At 35.8% G+C, this 17,990-nt stretch overlaps 2 protein-coding genes and 1 pseudogene across 3 annotated transcripts; all 3 read right to left on the reverse strand.

The window, feature by feature from the left end:
* Window positions 1-5,983: 5,983 nt before the first annotated feature.
* On the reverse strand, window positions 5,984-7,189 carry LOC148915837 (germin-like protein subfamily 1 member 11). The gene is made up of 2 exons (XM_008239302.3): window positions 7,019-7,189; window positions 5,984-6,709 (listed from the first exon to the last, which is right to left on the reverse strand). Exons 1-2 carry the CDS (start codon window positions 7,143-7,145, stop codon window positions 6,150-6,152), a joined length of 687 nt encoding a protein of 228 aa, XP_008237524.2. The 5' UTR covers window positions 7,146-7,189; the 3' UTR covers window positions 5,984-6,149.
* A 994-nt stretch (window positions 7,190-8,183) lies between these two features.
* On the reverse strand, window positions 8,184-11,705 carry LOC103336254 (NAC domain-containing protein 82-like). The gene is made up of 5 exons (XM_008239305.3): window positions 11,566-11,705; window positions 10,545-10,978; window positions 10,165-10,442; window positions 9,270-9,932; window positions 8,184-8,555 (listed from the first exon to the last, which is right to left on the reverse strand). The coding sequence occupies exons 2-5, from the start codon at window positions 10,699-10,701 to the stop codon at window positions 8,355-8,357; spliced, it is 1,299 nt and encodes a 432-aa protein (XP_008237527.2). The 5' UTR covers window positions 10,702-10,978; window positions 11,566-11,705; the 3' UTR covers window positions 8,184-8,354.
* Window positions 11,706-14,137: 2,432 nt separating this feature from the next.
* Window positions 14,138-17,577, reverse strand: LOC103336255 (NAC domain-containing protein 82-like; annotated as a pseudogene). Its single transcript, XR_514398.2, has 5 exons — window positions 17,474-17,577; window positions 16,455-16,837; window positions 16,075-16,352; window positions 15,489-15,893; window positions 14,138-14,770 (listed from the first exon to the last, which is right to left on the reverse strand). The product of XR_514398.2 is annotated as an NAC domain-containing protein 82-like (transcript).
* Window positions 17,578-17,990: the final 413 nt, after the last annotated feature.

Below are 17,990 nucleotides of genomic sequence, written 5' to 3' on the forward strand. Positions count from 1 at the left end.
AAGGAAGAGATTAGGATGCTGAGGTTGATCGAGATCATATAGCTCCAGAAAATGGCTCCTAGAATCAGGCTCACTGCAAAAATTATATCCAACTTCACCAACTCTACCCAAGTTTTCCAAGTCTCCTAGATCTTTATATATGTTGCTTGTATTGAAATGAGGTGTAGCATTGCCCAAATGTTCGGGGTTATTAAGTTCCTGCAGGAGAATATGCACACATTAATACACTTAGGGAAGCCAACAGATACAGATGTATGTAAGAAAAATTAAAATGTATTAACAGTATGGAAGTTACACCATCTAGTTTAAAACTCATGCTTCATGCAATGACATTCTGTAATTGAGAACAGTCAGATATTACTATAAGCAGTAACATATCATTGCTCATTGGAAAAACAAGAGAGCATGATCAAGAAAGCAGGAAGAGAAAGAGAATCATCATCAGCAGAGGATAATAGAATACAATTACTCCTAGCAAAATAAAGCAGGGTTTTTCTTTACTCTCCAGCTATGGGAAAGGAAAAAACAATGACAAGAACCAAAAATATCTTAAAGAAGCATCCGATTGTTAATGTGTAAATGGTGAACTGATTTAGTATTGTAATCGTTTTGTTTAGTGTTAAGTCTTAGCTCATAGGCTAAGTTAGTTTGTTAAGTCTCATAGGACTTGACTTGGACAGGTGTCTTAATCGTATTGATAGTGTAGTTGGATGGTTGAGATTGAAGCTAGGAGCTGTCTAGCTCTCTCTCTCTCTCCTCTAACGGTAATATGAGTGTGAATTGGTTACCTCACATGATAGATGAATGCAAGTGTTTTACAAAGCAATTTTGTTCATCTCTCTCTCGTCTGCATCATTCTCAATACTCCATTTTCTCATTAGCTCAGATTAGCTCATAAACTCTAACATGGCCTCAGAGCCAAGTTCGATCTAAATTTTCTAGGCGTTGTGACTGTGAGGTTGGGCTCGAATCTGTAAGCAAAAGCTCATTGCGTGATTCTTGAGCTCAAAAATCTAAACTAACATGTCTGGATCTGGAGGAGGAGAACTCAAAGCGCCAATCTTCAATGGAGAAAACTTCAATTTCTAGCAGATCAAGATGAAAACCATCTTTCGATCACACGAGCTATGGGAAACGGTTGAGAATGGGTATAAGATTCCGGTGAAGGAGGAGGCACTCACAGAGGCAGAGAAGAAGCTTTGCGTGAGTATGCGGTGAAAGATGCCAGAGCATTAGGCATTATTCAAGGAGCTGTGTCCGATTAGATTTTTCCAAGGATTGCAACTCAGGAAAGTGCAAAAGCTGCATGGGACATTTTAAAACAAGAATTTGTAGGTTACAAACAAGTAAGATCTGTGAAACTCCAGGGTCTTCATAGAGATTTTGAATATACATGTATGAATGATAATAAGACACTTTTGGGGTATATTGCTAAACTATTTGATTTAATTAATCAAATGAGAAGCTATGGTGAGGATTTGAGTAATCAACGAATTGTCCAGAAATTGTTGATTAGCTTACCTAAATCCTACAATAGCATTGCAGTTGTGATAAAGAATACTAAAGATCTGGACACCATTGATGCACAAGATGTAGTTGCTATTTTGAAAGGGTATGAGCAGAGGCTTGATAGGCATGGTGAGAATGGTACAGAGAAGGCATTTGTGAGTTTGAATATTGGATCGAAATCCAATCGGTCCAATAGTCAAAACAACCAGAATGAGTCTCAGAAATCTAAATGGAAACCATGGAGTAACAAGGTTGAAAGGAGCAATAAGGCTATTTCTTATGAAGGGAACAATGAGGCTAGTTCTTATGTGAAGAATGAAGCAACAAACACTGGAGACAAGTGTAAGTTTTGTGATAAAACTTCACCATGGTGAATGCTGGGTTAAAAACAAAGTCAAATGTCACAAGTGCAATAAAGTTGGACATATTGCACGATATTGCAATACATACAAGACTGTTCAACATGGGCATTTTGCAAATCAGTTTGAAGAAACTGGAAATTTGTTTTATGCAAATCATACTGAGACGGAGAAAAGGGTAAGTGATGACTGGTATATAGACAGTGGATGTAGTAACCACATGACATCTCGAGAAGATTTGCTTGTTGATATTGATAGGAGAGTGAAAGCCAAAGTTCAAGTAGGCACTGAAGTGTTGGTTGATGTAGCAGGGAAAGGGACTTTGGTCATTGAAACTACAAAAGGCAAACGGTACATAAAAGAAGTCATGTTGGTACTTGGCCTTGCAGAAAACTTGCTCAGTGTGGGACAAATGACAGATCATGGCTATTTTCTCTTGTTTGGAAATTGTAGGGTTGACATATTTGATGATAGAACTTTACAACATTTGGTAGTAAGTGTAAGGCATAAAGGGAACAGGTGTTTTCCACTAGTTTTCAATACAAACAAAGAGTTTTCTTTGAAAACCAGTGTGCATTAGTTTTCCAAGTTGTGGCACAAGGGGTTTGGGCATTAAACTTCACAAGTCTCAAGCTGTTACAGAAACAAGAACTTGCACTGGGGCTGCCTAAAATCCAAGAGCATGATGCAGTATGTCATGGATGTGCAATGGGGAATAATCATAGAGAGGCATTTCCACAAGAATCGAAATGGAGAGCAAAGGAGCCACTAGGATTGATCCATTCAAATATATGTGGTCCTATGCAAACACCAAGTTTGGGAGGGACTAGATACTTTATCACCTTCATTGATGACTACTCAAGAATGTGTTGGGTATATTTTTTGAGAAACAGGTCAGAAGCACTTCATGTGTTTAAGAAGTTTAAAGTGATGGTGGAACTTAAAAGTGGGTATCATATAAAGAGGTTAAGGACAAATAGAGGAGGGGAGTTCAATTCACATGAGTTTGTGCAGTTTTGTGAAGAATTGGGAATAGAAAGACAGCTCACTATTGCCCACTCTCCCCAACAAAATGGCGTGGCAAAAAGGAAGAACAGAACAGTTATGGAAATGGCAAACTGCATGGTTCATGAGAAAGAGATGCCATACAACCTGTGGTGTAAAGCAATAAACACAGTAGTGTATCTGTTAAATCGAAGTCCAACAAAAGCTTTAGAAAACTCTACACCTTTTGAGAGGTTTAGTGGAAGAAAGCTAGGTATTAAACACTTAAAAGAGTTTGGCTGAATGTGTTATCCTTTAGTTCCAGGAGCTGTGAGACACAAGTTGGAAGCAACAAGTGCCATTGGTGTTTTTATCGGCTATGGCATCTATGATAAGGGATATAGGATACTGAATCCTATAACTCAGAAAGTGTTACTCTCTAGAGATGTGATCTTTGATGAACATGGCAAGTGGGATTGGGAGAAGCACAAAGTCTAGGAAATTTGTATTCCCCTATCTATAAACAGATATACAGATATGAATAGAACTACTGATGAATTGGAAAATCAAGATCAAGTGATTTCTGATGATACTCAGGTTGAAAGTGAGATTCCCTTAGCTACTGAGGGTGGAGAATCAAGTAGTCATTCTTAGTATGATGATACTCCATTGAGATATAGAAATTTAAGTGAAATCTATGAAAGGTGCCATGTATGCATTGTTGAGCCTGAAAGTTTTGATGAGGCTGCAACGGATGAGGCATGGAGAAAGGCAATGGAAAATGAAATAAGCATGATAGAAAAGAACGTTGAGTGCATGACTTTTTCTTCTTTTTCTGTTAGTACGAAATTTCGTATTGGCATTTCCTAGACTTTAGTATAGGGTGAAAATTAGTTTGTGAGGAATTGTTGATGAACGCTTTGTCACTACTCTTTCAACCCCACATTTCCGAGGCATGCCCTGACCATATGAGAATCTTGACCTCGGGTAAATCATGACATAATCATGCATTCATTATAGGATTCCTAATTGGAGTTATTTTTCACTTAAAGTATTTTTATCTTGATCTTATTTTTAATAGGATTAGATTTTATCTCTTGAGATTACTTTCCTAGTTAGACTCTATTTTGGTTTAAGTTAAATTATTAAGTTTTCATCATCTTGGACTTGGAAAGGATGTTTGAATGAATATCCTATTTGGCCGTTGTTTACATATTGATATACACTGTTTTGTTGGATATCAATTCATGATTGGAAAATCATCCTTTATAGTACAAAAGATGACGAAATAGAATAGGACTTTATTTCAATCAAATCTGATTTGGCACGTTTGTGATACCTTAGTTTTTTGAATCATCTCTCGGAAGATAACAACACAGTTGTATAAAGCCAAGGCGTGCATCTCCTTCTTGGTTACAGCTTTTGAGATATTTGTTTTGAGCATATAGAATTCCAAGAAAGCTGCTGTGCGTATATTTGAGATAAATCATCAAGTGTTCAATGTTTACTTGGTGATTTATCAAACACTTTAATCATTCATATTGCATTCATATGCATGTCGGTGACTCATACGGTTGAAGGCACCAAGACCGTGGTTGCGGTTTTCCTCCGGTGAGCTTGAAGCAATCGTGGTCAGTGATTGCGTTCAACATAAGGAGTGTCGAAGATCATCCCGTGACAGAAGTTGAGTTACGAAGAAGTCGGTAAACATTATCTAGAATGTGTCTAGGATAAGTGTGTGAGTACTTCTTGTAATCATCGTTCTATAGTGGATTTGTGTTGGACTGAGGAGTCTCGTGGATTTTCCCCATATGTGGGGTTTTACCACGTAAAATAATTCTCTGCGTGTTCTTTTATTTTATGCCTAGCACGTTACAGGATTGATAAGTCATATCAATCCTGCTACCTAAGTTTATTTTTATTTATTTGATTAGAATCTTAAATTGGCCTATTCACCCTCCTCTAGGCATTTTGAGTCATCCTGCAGGTATTATCATTTTCATTTTTTCACCTTCTAGCTGGTTGAAAGTTGTCTTGCTAAAATGGATTCTGCAGTGGCTATGGTGTCTCTGGTTTCAAGCTACTGGGAGCTTATGGGAAAGTTTGATACCTGTGCTCTTCAGCATGTTTATAGAGAAAGAAATGTGGTTCTTGATTGTATTGCTCAGCGGAGCTACAGTCTGGACCTAGGTGTTTGTTTTCTTGATATGGCTCCGAGTTGGATTGACTCTAGCCTTGTTGATGATTTGCTAGGAGTCACTAGGACTCGGTTCGTCTATAGTGATTAGTTGCTCTGTGTTTCTTGGGGTTTTACACCCCCCAATTCATAGAAAATAAAAAAACTGGTCTTGCTCAAAGCAGCCGCTGCTCCTGATTATTTTCCCGTTTGGTTTTTTTTTTTTTTTTTTTCTCTGTTGTGTTTTCTTTTTGGTCATAAAACACAGATGTTATTCAGATAATTGGCAGGCACACCTGAATTCAATCTGATGCTGCTTAACTTCAAATGATGTTTACCAACATGACTGAGTAGCTTTTAAACAGTCTCTTCAGTAATATGTCAAACAGACAAATGTGTCATTTAATTTTTATGGAAATCAGTAAGTCGAATATATATATATATATATATATTTAATAACCCTAGTTGTTATGGTTGTAGATTATAGAATTTTCAAAGAAAATGTGAAACAGATATGGAGATTACGAGAAGATGAAAAAAATAATAAATAAATAAAAAAAAAATGTTGTCTAAAATCCACCACAATCTGTCCGGTTCGCCCGGTCCCTTTTTTCACTACAAGATACTGGAATTGAAATCAGACAAAACCGGTCTAGTTCAGTTTTTGGTTAACTCGGTCTGGTTTTTGGTTATTCCGATTTTTTTCTGCTCGATTTTTCAGTTTGAATGCCCAAAGAGAGAGGATAGGAGAAGGAGTGGAAAATAGAAGAAGGCAGAGAGAGAAATTTCTACTCGATTTGCCCTAGAGCATGGGCCAAATTTATCAAAGTTAAAATGGCAAGGCTCCTCCATTTTAGTATTATTAAGCTGTCATAATATCTTTGTTGAATTAATGCATAATGTTATTTCAAAACTACAGTATGAAATTATGTTATTTCAAAACCCAGAGGGTAAGTAAGGCAAACCAACAATCTTATTCAATGTATTACATCATAGTAATTTATTGTAGGTACGTAGTTAAAAACATATTGGCCAACTTAATACATCCAACCAAGCACATCGATTGGTTGTTCTTTCCTTGGCCTTTTATGCTTTTCGCATATAATTATTGTTGTATTTTACTAATTGTTGTCGTACCAGAACTGTTTCTGAAGATTGTCAACCACATTGTCGTCCACTTGGAAGGCCTTGGCTAGAACATCAGAGTTGATGGGAGGCTGGGAGCCAAACACTGCTTTGGCTATGGTGATCACTCCTGGGTTCTGGCTGCTAAGCCCAGCGAAGGCTACAGCGTTGACGTGTCCCACATTGAGTTGGAAGTGAATGAGGCCAATTGGGAACACAAACACATCTCCCTTGTTCAACACTTTGGTGAATAGGCGATTGCCATCACCGTTGGATGTGACGAAACCAACATAGAGTGTTCCTTCCAAGACCACAAGGATTTCAGTGGCACGAGGGTGAGTGTGAGGAGGGTTCAGGCCATTTGGTGCAAAGTCTATGCGAGCCAAGGATATGCCGAGAGTGTTCAGTCCTAGTAGGTTGTCCACATTCACGGCTGTCACATTTGAACCAAGCGGATTTTGTGTGTTTCTTGGATTTTGGAGCCCAGAAAAGAAGAAATCATTTGCATTGACAAGCTTTGGGTCCTTGCAGAACTTCCCATTCACAAACACTGCTTCTACAACCCAAAAAAAATTTATATTAAACTTTAGTGTTAGAGCTATTCGGAGGTAAAATCCACGTACGTAAGTGGAAACTACTTTAATATATATCAGAGAGATGATCACTAACATGCCCAGTAAATGCAGTACAAATAGCATTATTCATATGTAAAATTACGTACTAACAGATTTTTCAAGCATGAGAAGAAGCTATAGTTAACAGAAAAACGATCTTCATAAACCTAATATCTAATGAAAATAATTCATGTGGGAATAATTGCAGGGCAGAATATAAATAATTAACACAAGTATATATTAATGCATACCAGCAGATTTGGTGTCATTGAGTGCTACACAGAAGTCCTGAAGAGGACTGGGGTCAGAGGCAGAGACAAGGAAGGTTGCAGATGCCAATATGGCAAGAGTGCTTATGAGGAAATAAACACCTTTCATTGCAGTTGGCTTGATTAGCTAGGTAATAAAGATTTGGTTTGAGGGTGTGGGATGAAAATCCTTCATGGCTTAGAAGCCTATTTATAGACTGGGGAGAATGAACTGGTCTTGTGCTCTTGGATATAATTTTCCATGTCGAAGCAGGTAAGGATTTGAATATATATATATATATATACTTAGTATTTAGAACCAAGTCAAGACTTGGTGTTTGATTAAATCTCACCTTTAAGTTTAGCTAGAAGGTATATATTGACCAAAATTTTATATTAATTTTCTTCCTTCCAGATCCATATAGTTTAGGGTTTGAATCTTTTACTTCGAATTAATTGCTGCTTCTTTTTTTTCTACTTAATATTATAAGTTTAAACCCAGTGGTATTTAACCAATGGAAATGTTCAATGCTTATGCTATGTATGGAATGGATTCATTCTGCCAAAGAGAATGAATTATGAAACTCATTCTCCCATTAACATTGATGGTGACAATTTGCCTCAATATAAAATTTTAGTCCTTCACCAATTGCTTCTGTCATTTCCACCTGCACCCTCGAAATTTGAGTGCATGACTTTTTCTTCTGTTTCATTTTTCACCTTCTAGCTGGTTTGAAACTGGTCTTGCTCTCTGTTTTCCCACTTGGGGTTAGCTGCTGGTGGCTGCTGGTGTTTCTTTTTTTTTTTTTTTTTTTTTTTTTTTTTTGCTCTTATTTTGGCAGGCAGACCTCAGTTCAATCCGACTGGACTGATGGTGCTTTAACTTCAAATGATGTCTACCAATTTGACTGAGTTCCTTCGGAAGTAATATTTCTTGAATTAGTTGGGGACTTTTTACGTGGTTGAGAGGCAAATCTGTCATTTACTTTTTATGGAAATCAGTAAGTCTTTCTGGAAATGCTAAATCCACTTTAACTCCGCCAAAATCCTTCCCTCTTTTATTTCATTCAAAATAACTTTCTAGCCATTTTAACTAAGAATTAGCAACCCAAAAAAAAAAAAAGTAGTGTTTCTGGAAATGCTCAGGCTAAAATTTAAACTTCTAGAATTTTCCTTTGGTCAATAGTGAATAATTCATTAAACAGCCCAAAGGCAGCAAAGGTAATACAAGCTAAGAAACATAAAGGGATACATGATTGGATAATATAGTTGAAATCAAAATAAAATCCGGAATCGGTAACCATCAATGCAAAGTAAACTCGCCATAAAAATTACATAACTAAAAGAAGAGATTAGGATGCTGAGGTTGGTCGAGATCATATAGCTCCAGAAAATGGCTCCTAGAATCAGGCTCACTGCAGAAATTATATCCGACTTCACCAACTCTACCCAAGTTTTCCAAGTCTCCTAGATCTTCATATATGTTGCTTGTATTGAAATGAGGTGTAGCATTGCCCAAATGTTCGAGATTATTAAGTTCCTGCAGGATAATATGCAAACATTACACTTAAGGAAGCCAACAGATACAGATGTATGCAAGAAAAATTAAAATGTATGTTAGTAAGGACGTTACACCATCTAGTTTAAAACTCATGCTTCAAGCAATGACATTCTATAATAGTTGAGAACAGTAAGATATTACTATAAGCAGTAACATATCATTGCTCATTGGAAAAACAAGAGAGCATGATCAAGAAAGCAGGAAGAGAAAGAAAATCCTCATCAGCAGAGGATAATAGAAAACAATTACTCCTAGCAAAATAAAGCAGGGTTTTTCTTTACTCTCCAGCTATGGGAAAGGAAACAGTGACAAGAACCAAACATATCTAAAAGAAGCATCCGATAGCATAAAGGACACTAATTAGTTACAGCATTTGCAAATATGTATTGGCAAGCTACAACACACGCACAGAGAGTGTTTTAAAATGATAACACAAATAGGAAAGAAAAGACTTCTTTGTCAAATAAACACCAAAGGCACGGCAAGATTCACATAACCAAATAAAAAATCAGCATACTTCATGAAAATGGCAAACATATCAGTACATGCGGTAACCAATAACAGTACTCGGAAAAAAAAAAAAAATTTGAATCCAAATATTAAATCCTAATTTGCATGTCCACTTGCCACTAAAATCAAGAATGTTACATGCCAATACTACATGTAAATAAAAGGGAAGAGCACATTACGCACCTCATTTTTGCCATTATCATTCACAAGAAACGCGCTTTCTTCTGCAAAGCAATCCATAATTGGCAGGGTCTCATCACCATTAGAAGCAGGAGGGTTCTCCATTGTAAAAAAATTACAGGAAACCGATTTGTAAACATTGCAAGGTGGTAAGACATCAAATCCGCATGATTCGAATGAAGGACCTACGCCTATAACTTCAGGGGAATGTGTATTAGGCATGTTTGCATTTTGGACTGTTTCTAAACGACCTTCCGCCTCAACTTTTTTAGGTTCATCTATATAGAGAGCACTTTCTTCGGTAAAGCAATCAAACATTGAAATTATATCATCACCAACAGGAGCAAGAGGCATCTCCAGTACAACATAATTGCTGGAAACCGGCTGGGAAACCTCGCAAAAAGGTGGTAAAATATCATAAATGCCTGATCCAGATGGACCTACGCCAATATCCCCAACAGAATGTGCATTAGTAGCGGTTGGGCTGACATAATTGCAAGGCAGCCCAAGATCTGGCTCAGGCGTGATTGCAACTTGGACTGCTTCTGAAGTAATTTCAACCTCATCATCACTCCAGTCTTCCTCTTTAAAGGGTGCACCATATTGTGCACCAATTCTTGGTCCTAGCCCTTCTTTTTGGAAAATCATGCAGAGCACATATGAGTCCTGCAACATCAAAAGAGCCAACTAAGATCAATATCAACTGACCAACCATCAGCAGCAACATAACAAAGAATAAGGGAATGGAAATAGCAACATGATCAATCCAATTTGGATGCATTAAAAAATTTTAATCAGTTGCAGCAGAAGAAATTTAATTTTTTTTACATCTCACAAAAATTCCATTGAATAAAAAGGAAGAAATAAAAATAATTAAAGGAGGAAGAGTAGCACTTACCAGAGGCACACCCCTATCAGCCAGGCCCTGATCTTCAAGCCTATACTCATGCATAACCCAATTTGTTCGATCTCCTGATGGGGCTCGACCCGTATGAAAAATTAAAGTTTTTATCCACCCAACAATTTCACCACTGTAAAGAACGGATCTATCCTTTCCCGTGGTCTTCCAGTAACCACCTTCAGTGGCACGTTGAATTTTATTCCCACTACGATATTTCTTTTCTCTCGGACAAAAGAAATACCATTTCAGATCTCCACAATCCCAGCAAGATTTGTCTGGAAAGGAAAAACAAAACACAGTAAGAAACTAAATAATATAAAGTCTGAACTAGATGATAGATAAGGAATTCAAAGGTGAGAAAGTGAAGTGACCTATACCTGGAAGATCCCAAGGATCATACTTGTAAATGTCAACCTCTGCAATGACTTTAAAACCGAGCCTTTTCCCCAGTAACTTTCTCTTCAAGTAGTATTGCACAAGCTCAACATCAGTTGGCTTGAACCGAAACCCAGGAGCCAAGGATGATTTCCCCATGAGAGTCCCCCTATCTAATAAGAACCCTTAAATCTCAAACTAGAAAAAAACTAGAAATTCCTTCACTTCTTAGAACCCTTAAATCTCAAACTAGAAATTCCTCACAAGAAGTGAAGGAATCAAGACCCCCTCCTCCAAAGAAAAGGAGAGTCAAGTCCAGTCCCGAAACAATATCCTCCGCAACCAGAGTCTGCCTCGGTTCATAAAACAAAATGCTCTAATAATTGATGAATGTTCCTTGTTGTGATCAAAAGACATCGGGTGCAAAATGAAGGCCCTGTTTCCAACATTATACACATAAACTTCGTTAATCAACAGAACACCAAACGCAAAATAACTAAGGAACTAAGCAATGAAACACAGGAAACAGTAAACTCTTTTATATATAAAAAAAATTCAACACAAAATCATACAAATGATCATCTAAACCAGAAAGCAATAAAATTGGAAACCCTAATAAAAACCCACAAACCCTAGCAAGCAAAAAGAAAGAACGATAAACTCGTCTAAGAAGCAGAATTCTCGAAACAAATCATACCAAAATCATATAACCCAGAAATCAATAAAATTCAAAACCCACATAAAAACACTCAAACCCTAGATCGCAACCCAAATTGAAACACAGAATCAACGTATGCGAATAATCTCCTTAATTATATTCAACATTCAAATTCTGTCACCTACCCACGAACCCGTAAGAGATAACAATATTTGAATTGACGAAAAAGAACTACATTGACCAAAAACAAAGACGTGAATGAAAGAAGAGAGAGAGCGAGAAAGAGATCAATAAAGAAAATGAATCAAACCCTAGAAACAAGAACCAGAGAAATTGAAAATTTGAATCGAAAGAGCGAGAAATACCTAAAATGGAGAACGAGATTGAAAAACAGGAACAGACGACGAGCGAACTGAGAACACTGCAGTAGAGTGCGGAGTGTGTTGTTTTCGTTACGCTACTTGGTCAATTTATAACGCGGTCAAATCTTTATTATTTACGTTATTGTCCAAATAATAATAATTGTTTATTTAGTTTTGGACCCAAAGAAATGTCTTTATTCATCTTATGGCCCAAATTTGCTTCTTCTTCTTTTTACCCCAAATAAATTTAAAAAGGAGTTTCTTATTTGTTTGGGCCAGTCTAAACATGGGCCGGGCCGGGCCTGGCCATAAACCCTTACTCTTTCAGTTTAGAAAATTAGAAGTTAATTGGTTGTTGTTTGTGAGTAGATAAATTGAACTAATTAACAGTTTTGTAGAGTGAGGATTGTCGAACCTCCGTTTTGTGGTTTATATATTGGCTGGGTTGAATTGTTTTAATTCTTTTATTTCAAGCAGAAAAAAAGGGTTTTCGACCAAAATGGTCATCCAACTTTTTGCCTCAGTATTATTTTGGTCCACTAATTAAAATTTTATTTTCAATAGTCCTCTAACTCTTTATTTGGTATCAAAACAATCTTCACCGTTAAAGACTGTTAATATTGCCGTTAAATTAAAGGGAAATTTTCCATAAAAATTAAAATATTAATAAATAATTAAAAATTAAAGGAAACTATTATGAAAACTTTAAAGAAAATAAAAGAAAATTGAATCTCACCAGACCACAGGTTTTTTTTTTTTTTTTTTGTGGCTGAGAATGACTTAAAAATTAATCAAAAAAAAATTCTCTATTGTTTAAATTAATTTAAAAAGTTCAATCCGATAAATACAAAAATAAAATTACGAAAAATTTTAAAAAAGTAACCGATGAACAATCAAACCCAGATTTTTGTGTTAGAGAGCTGAGATGAATGGTGTCGTGATTTCTGTGTTATTACTTTTTAAAATTTATGGTTTTTTTACTTTTGTTTTAAATTTATAATATTTATGTGTGATTAAAAATTCCAATTTATCTCTAGAATTGGAGCATGTGTCATCCACGTGATTCAATTTAACTGAAAATTGAATGGTAGGACCGTTTTGATACCAAATGAAGAGTTGGAAGATGATTGAAATGAAAATTTTAGTTAGTGAACCAAAATGATATTGGAGCAAAAGTTAGGAGACCGTTTCTGTCAAAACCCTCCAAAAAAAACATACAAATTAAAAGAAAATGTTTCAAATTGATCCAATTTGAATTTAGATTTGCGTTGAATGGAATTGGATTTTAAGTAAATAACAATTAAGAGAGAATGTAAATCTCCGTTTGTTAAAGTTCATTAGAAACCTCCATTACCCCCATTAAAAAATAAATAAATAAAAATTCATGACATTATGTTAAAGTTCCATTGCTAATGTACTGTTGATTGCTGGTTAAAGTTCATCAACAAGCTCACATTTGACCCCCAAAAAATGTACTGCTGCTGATTGCTGGTTGTTGAAATTTTGACCAGAAGAGACTATGGAAAGTTTGATTGCAAAAACCCAAACTGTTTAGATTAACGTATGAAACTGATTTTTTCATTCTTCTTTTGTTTACTTACGCTCTTTTTATTGAAAATTGTATGCTCTCATTCGTCTTTTAAAAGTCCATTGTCACTCTTCATAAGGCTAAAGCTTGTAAGTGCAATCTCATCGGGAAAGTGAAATGAATAGATTGCATGAGTAAGGTGCGATCTTCCAAAGTTGAAAATTAGAGTTTTGCTCCACATGATGCGAATATCATCAAAATTTGCGTTGGAACTTACTCTAGGGATGGCTATTTATTTATTTATTCTAATTAATGCATGTCGTCTAGAGTCAATGTTTAGTCTACTACGGACAGGGAATGCAAAAACAGGTTTGATTTGATCCTCTTTGAATATTTGTGTGCGGAACACATCAATATATATATATATATATATATATATCAAATAAATTCATAGATCATCCTTACAAAATTATCGAAAACCGATCTAATTGGGTCCTACAAAATCAATGAACACGCTTCAAAAAGTACTAAAATTTTCAATAACTCAATTGAATGGTCAAATGACATCAGTTCAAATGATTTTTGTAGAGCATTAAAATACAATCCGAGCACTCATTTTTCCTATTTTATCAACAGGGTGTAAATGAATAAAATAGAATTAAAATCATTGCCCTATATATATATATATATATATATATATATATATTTTAAAGAAGGTAAATCAAATCTTTAAAGATTAAAATTAAAGAAAAACAAAATAATTAAACATTTTAAAAACAAAATGAAAAAACATTAAAAAAGTTCACTTCATTATGTTAAATTCAACAAAACATTGAAGCAAATAAATAAATAAAAAGTAAATTTAGGTTTTAACCACACAAAAACTCACTTTTAGAAAAAGCCAAAACTTTATAAAAAAACATCTTAGCACAAAAATATAAATAAAAAATGTTCAAATACTAAGATAATATGATTGAGGCAAAAGACAACAAAGAATTTCTCAAAGCAAAAGCAACAATAACACAAGTACACGTGAACAAAAAAACATAAGCCAAGTCACACAACCTCACGATTATAACCTCCACGTTACTGACCCAACGGAAAAACACTACGAAAGTCCACAAGCTGGTTTAAGCGTAAACCCTCGTAAAAGATTGTAGTAAAACAATACGGTAATCCCAGGTAAACCTGATAATTTTTAATACAATACGGTAAACACAATTTTCAGTACCGTTCTATCCCAACAATGAAAATGAATGTGCAGAGGCAACTCAAAGTTGTGTCTGATAAGGTGAACTTCTGAAGCAAACTGGTTAACAAATTTGATCTGAAGGACTAGAGAGCAAAAATAATTTCAGAAGTTAAGTTATCAAACACATTCAACTCGTCTTCAACCGGAAAAGGCGTCTCTCCCATCAAAGTAGGAGGCTGAGTATGTGTCGAATCAGGGCAATTCAACGGTTTACCAAGATAGATCATCCAGCTCCAAGAATTGCTCATTGTCACCTAGCTGCATTTGAGCCGTGGAGCACAGATTGAATTATGCACATTGGAGAAATTATATCCATCTTCACTCACTCTAGCCATCTTCCCCAAGTCTCCTAAATCTTCATAAATATCATCACTATTGAAATTGGGTGTAGCACTAGCATTTCCAGAAGCAATGACATTACCAAGCTCCTGCAAACCGTGAAGAAGTTTTACATTAGCATACATTAGAAGTTTAAAGAACATTAGCAAGATAATTAATTTGTACTAATGTACTTATGGAATCTTTTTTTTTTCTTTTAACAGATATAATGAAATTTTCAAAATTTAAATTCAAAGCCATCAACTTTTCTAGTTACGCCATCTAGTTTAAAACTCTAGCTTCAAGAAAAAACATCTGCACTATAATAATATATCATTTCTCCATGAATAAAGAATAGGAAAATTTGCCCTCCATCCATGGAAAAGTAAAAGCAGAAAAACAGAAAAACAGTCAGAGAAACACCAAACCTCTCCAAAATAAAGCAGTATGAAAAAGGAAAAAGGAACCAATTAGGTTGCTGAGAGAGAGAGAGAGAGAGAGAGAGAGAGAGATGAAGGAAATAACGCAAACTACAGATGCACGGAATTCGTAGAGCACACAAGACCATCATCAGAAAAAGGAAAAAACAACAAGGCTAATTTGTCTCTTTCAACAACCTGGATGACATCAATGACAAAAGTAAAATATACCCAACTATATTGTGCCACATTAGCACATCTGAAATTGGAAATCTATGGCACAAGCAGAGTGTCACAACATAAACCTATCCTGATTGCATAAATTAGATCATGTTTTGCATTTCCACGTGCTATAGATCAGGAATGATATATACTACATGTAGAAAAAAGAGAAGGGCGCATTACACACCTCATTTTTGTCATTTTCTTTCATTAAGGAAGTGCTTCCTTCAGTGAAACAATTCAACATTGACAGGATATCATCATTGGAACCACGAAGCTTCTCCATTGTAACATGATTACTGGAAACCAATTGGTGAACATTGCAAGAAGGTGGTAAAACATCTGATATGCACGATTCAGAAGGACTTGTGTGTATTCCCTTCAGGGAATGTCTGCTAGTAGTGATGGAACTATTACAGTTGCTCGGCACTACAAGGTTTGGCTCAGACATATTTTCATGTGGGATTGCTTCTGAACAAATTTCAGCTTCATCATCAGTCCAGTCTTCCTCTTTAAAGGGTGCACCATATTGTGCACCAATTTTCGGCCCCAACCCATCTTTTTGGAAAATCATACAGATCACATATGAGTCCTGCAACACCAAAAAGCCACAAAACTTATCCAACAAAAACCCACAAGCCATGAAAAGCAGTAACACAAATTGTATGAAGTAAGGAAAAATAACATTATCAATCCAATTCAGCAGCATGAAAAAATTCCATTGAATAAAAGGAATAAATAAAAATAATTAAAGGAGGAAGAGTAGCACTTACCAGAGGCACACCCCTATCAGACAGGCCCTGATCTTCAAGCCTATACTCATGCATAACCCAATTTGTTCGATCTCCTCGTGGGGCTCGACCAGTGTGAAAAACTAAAGTTCTTATCCACCCAACAACTTCACCACTGTAAACAACGGATCTATCCTTTCCCGTGGTCTTCCAGTAACCACCTTCAGTGGCACGTTGAATTCTATTCCCATTACGATACTTCTTTTCTCTCGGACAAAAGAAATACCATTTCAGATCTCCACTTTCCCAGCAAGATTTGTCTGGAAAGGAAAAACAAAACACGGTAAGAAACTAAAAAATACCAAGAATGAACCAGATGATAGATAAAGAATTCAAAGGCGAGAATGTGAAGTGACCTATACCTGGAAGATCCCAAGGATCATACTTGTAAATGTCAACCTCTGCAATGACTTTAAAACCGAGCCTTTTCCCCAGTAACTTTCTCTTCAAGTAGTATTGCATAAGCTCAACATCAGTTGGCTTGAACCGAAACCCAGGAGCCAAGGATGATTTCCCCATGAGAGTCCCCCTATCTAATAAGAACCCTTAAATCTCAAACTAGAAATACCTCACAAGAAGTGAATGAATCAAGAACCTTTCCTCCAAAGAAAAGGAGTTTCAAGTCCAGTCCCGAAACAATATCCTCCGCAACCACAGTCTGCCTCGGTTCATAAAACAAAATGCTATGATAATTGACGAATGTTCCTTGTTGTGATCAAAAGACATCGGGTGCAAAATGGAGACCCTGTTTCCAACATTATTACACATAAACTTCGTTAAGCAGCAGAAAACCAAAGGCAAAATAACTACGGACTAAGCAATGAAACACAGTAAGCAGTAAACTCTTTTATATATAAAAAATTCAAGACAAAACAACATCGCATAAAATTGATATTTGAATTGTCAAAAAACCTAATTGATAATCGATATAAAATATTCAACAGCAAGACACATTGAATTTAAAAGAAGTAATCCCACATACGAATCCTCAAAATAACCAGATAGAAAAAAAAATTCAAAACCAGATCGTAAAATGGGCATAATTCTCGAAAAATATCATACCAATAATCGTAAAGCAATAAAATTCAAAACCCAAAAAACACAAATTCCACAAACCCTAGATCGCAAAAAGAAAGAACCCAAATTGAAACACAGAATCAACGTATGCGAATAATCTCCTTAAATTATATTCAATATTCAAATTCAGTCACCTACCCACGAACCCGTAAGAGATAACAAAATTTGAATTGACGAAAAACAAAGACGTGAACGAAATTATAAAAAAAGAAAAAGATAAATAGAGAGAGATAAATAAAGAAATGAATCAAGCCCTAGAAACAAGAACCAGAGAAATCGAAAATTTGAATCGAAAGAGAAATACCTAAAATGGAGAACGAGATTGAAAGGCAGGAACAGACGATGCGCGAACTGAGGACACAGCAGTAGAGAGCGGAGTGTTTTGTTTTCGTCACGCCTACTCTGTCAATTTATAACGCGTTTAAAGTTTTATTATTTACTTTCTGGCCGGAATAGTTGTGTATTTAGTTTCCGACCCAACAAAATGTCTTTATTTATTTTATGACCTATATTTATTTCTTTTTACCCCAAAAAAATTTAAGGAAAATATACTAATATAATCACGTTTCACAACTTCTATTCTGAAATGATCACGTTACAAATCTTATTCAGATATAATCACTTGGGGATGTGAAATTACCTAAGTGCCCTCCATATAAAAACATATCTATTGTGGAGTTATTAGTCATTAATTGTCGACCTAACACTTCTGACTTCTCTCTTTGTCTCAGCTCTCTCTCACGATTCTCTCTTCCTTTCTCTGCGATTTCTCTCATCAACCACCACCACTCTCTTTCTCCCTCTACCACGAAAACCTAAGC

The sequence above is a fragment of the Prunus mume genome, linkage group LG6 (genome assembly GCF_029339155.1).
Source record: "Prunus mume cultivar Tortuosa linkage group LG6, ASM2933915v1, whole genome shotgun sequence".
NCBI classification, from domain to species: Eukaryota; Viridiplantae; Streptophyta; class Magnoliopsida; order Rosales; family Rosaceae; genus Prunus; species Prunus mume.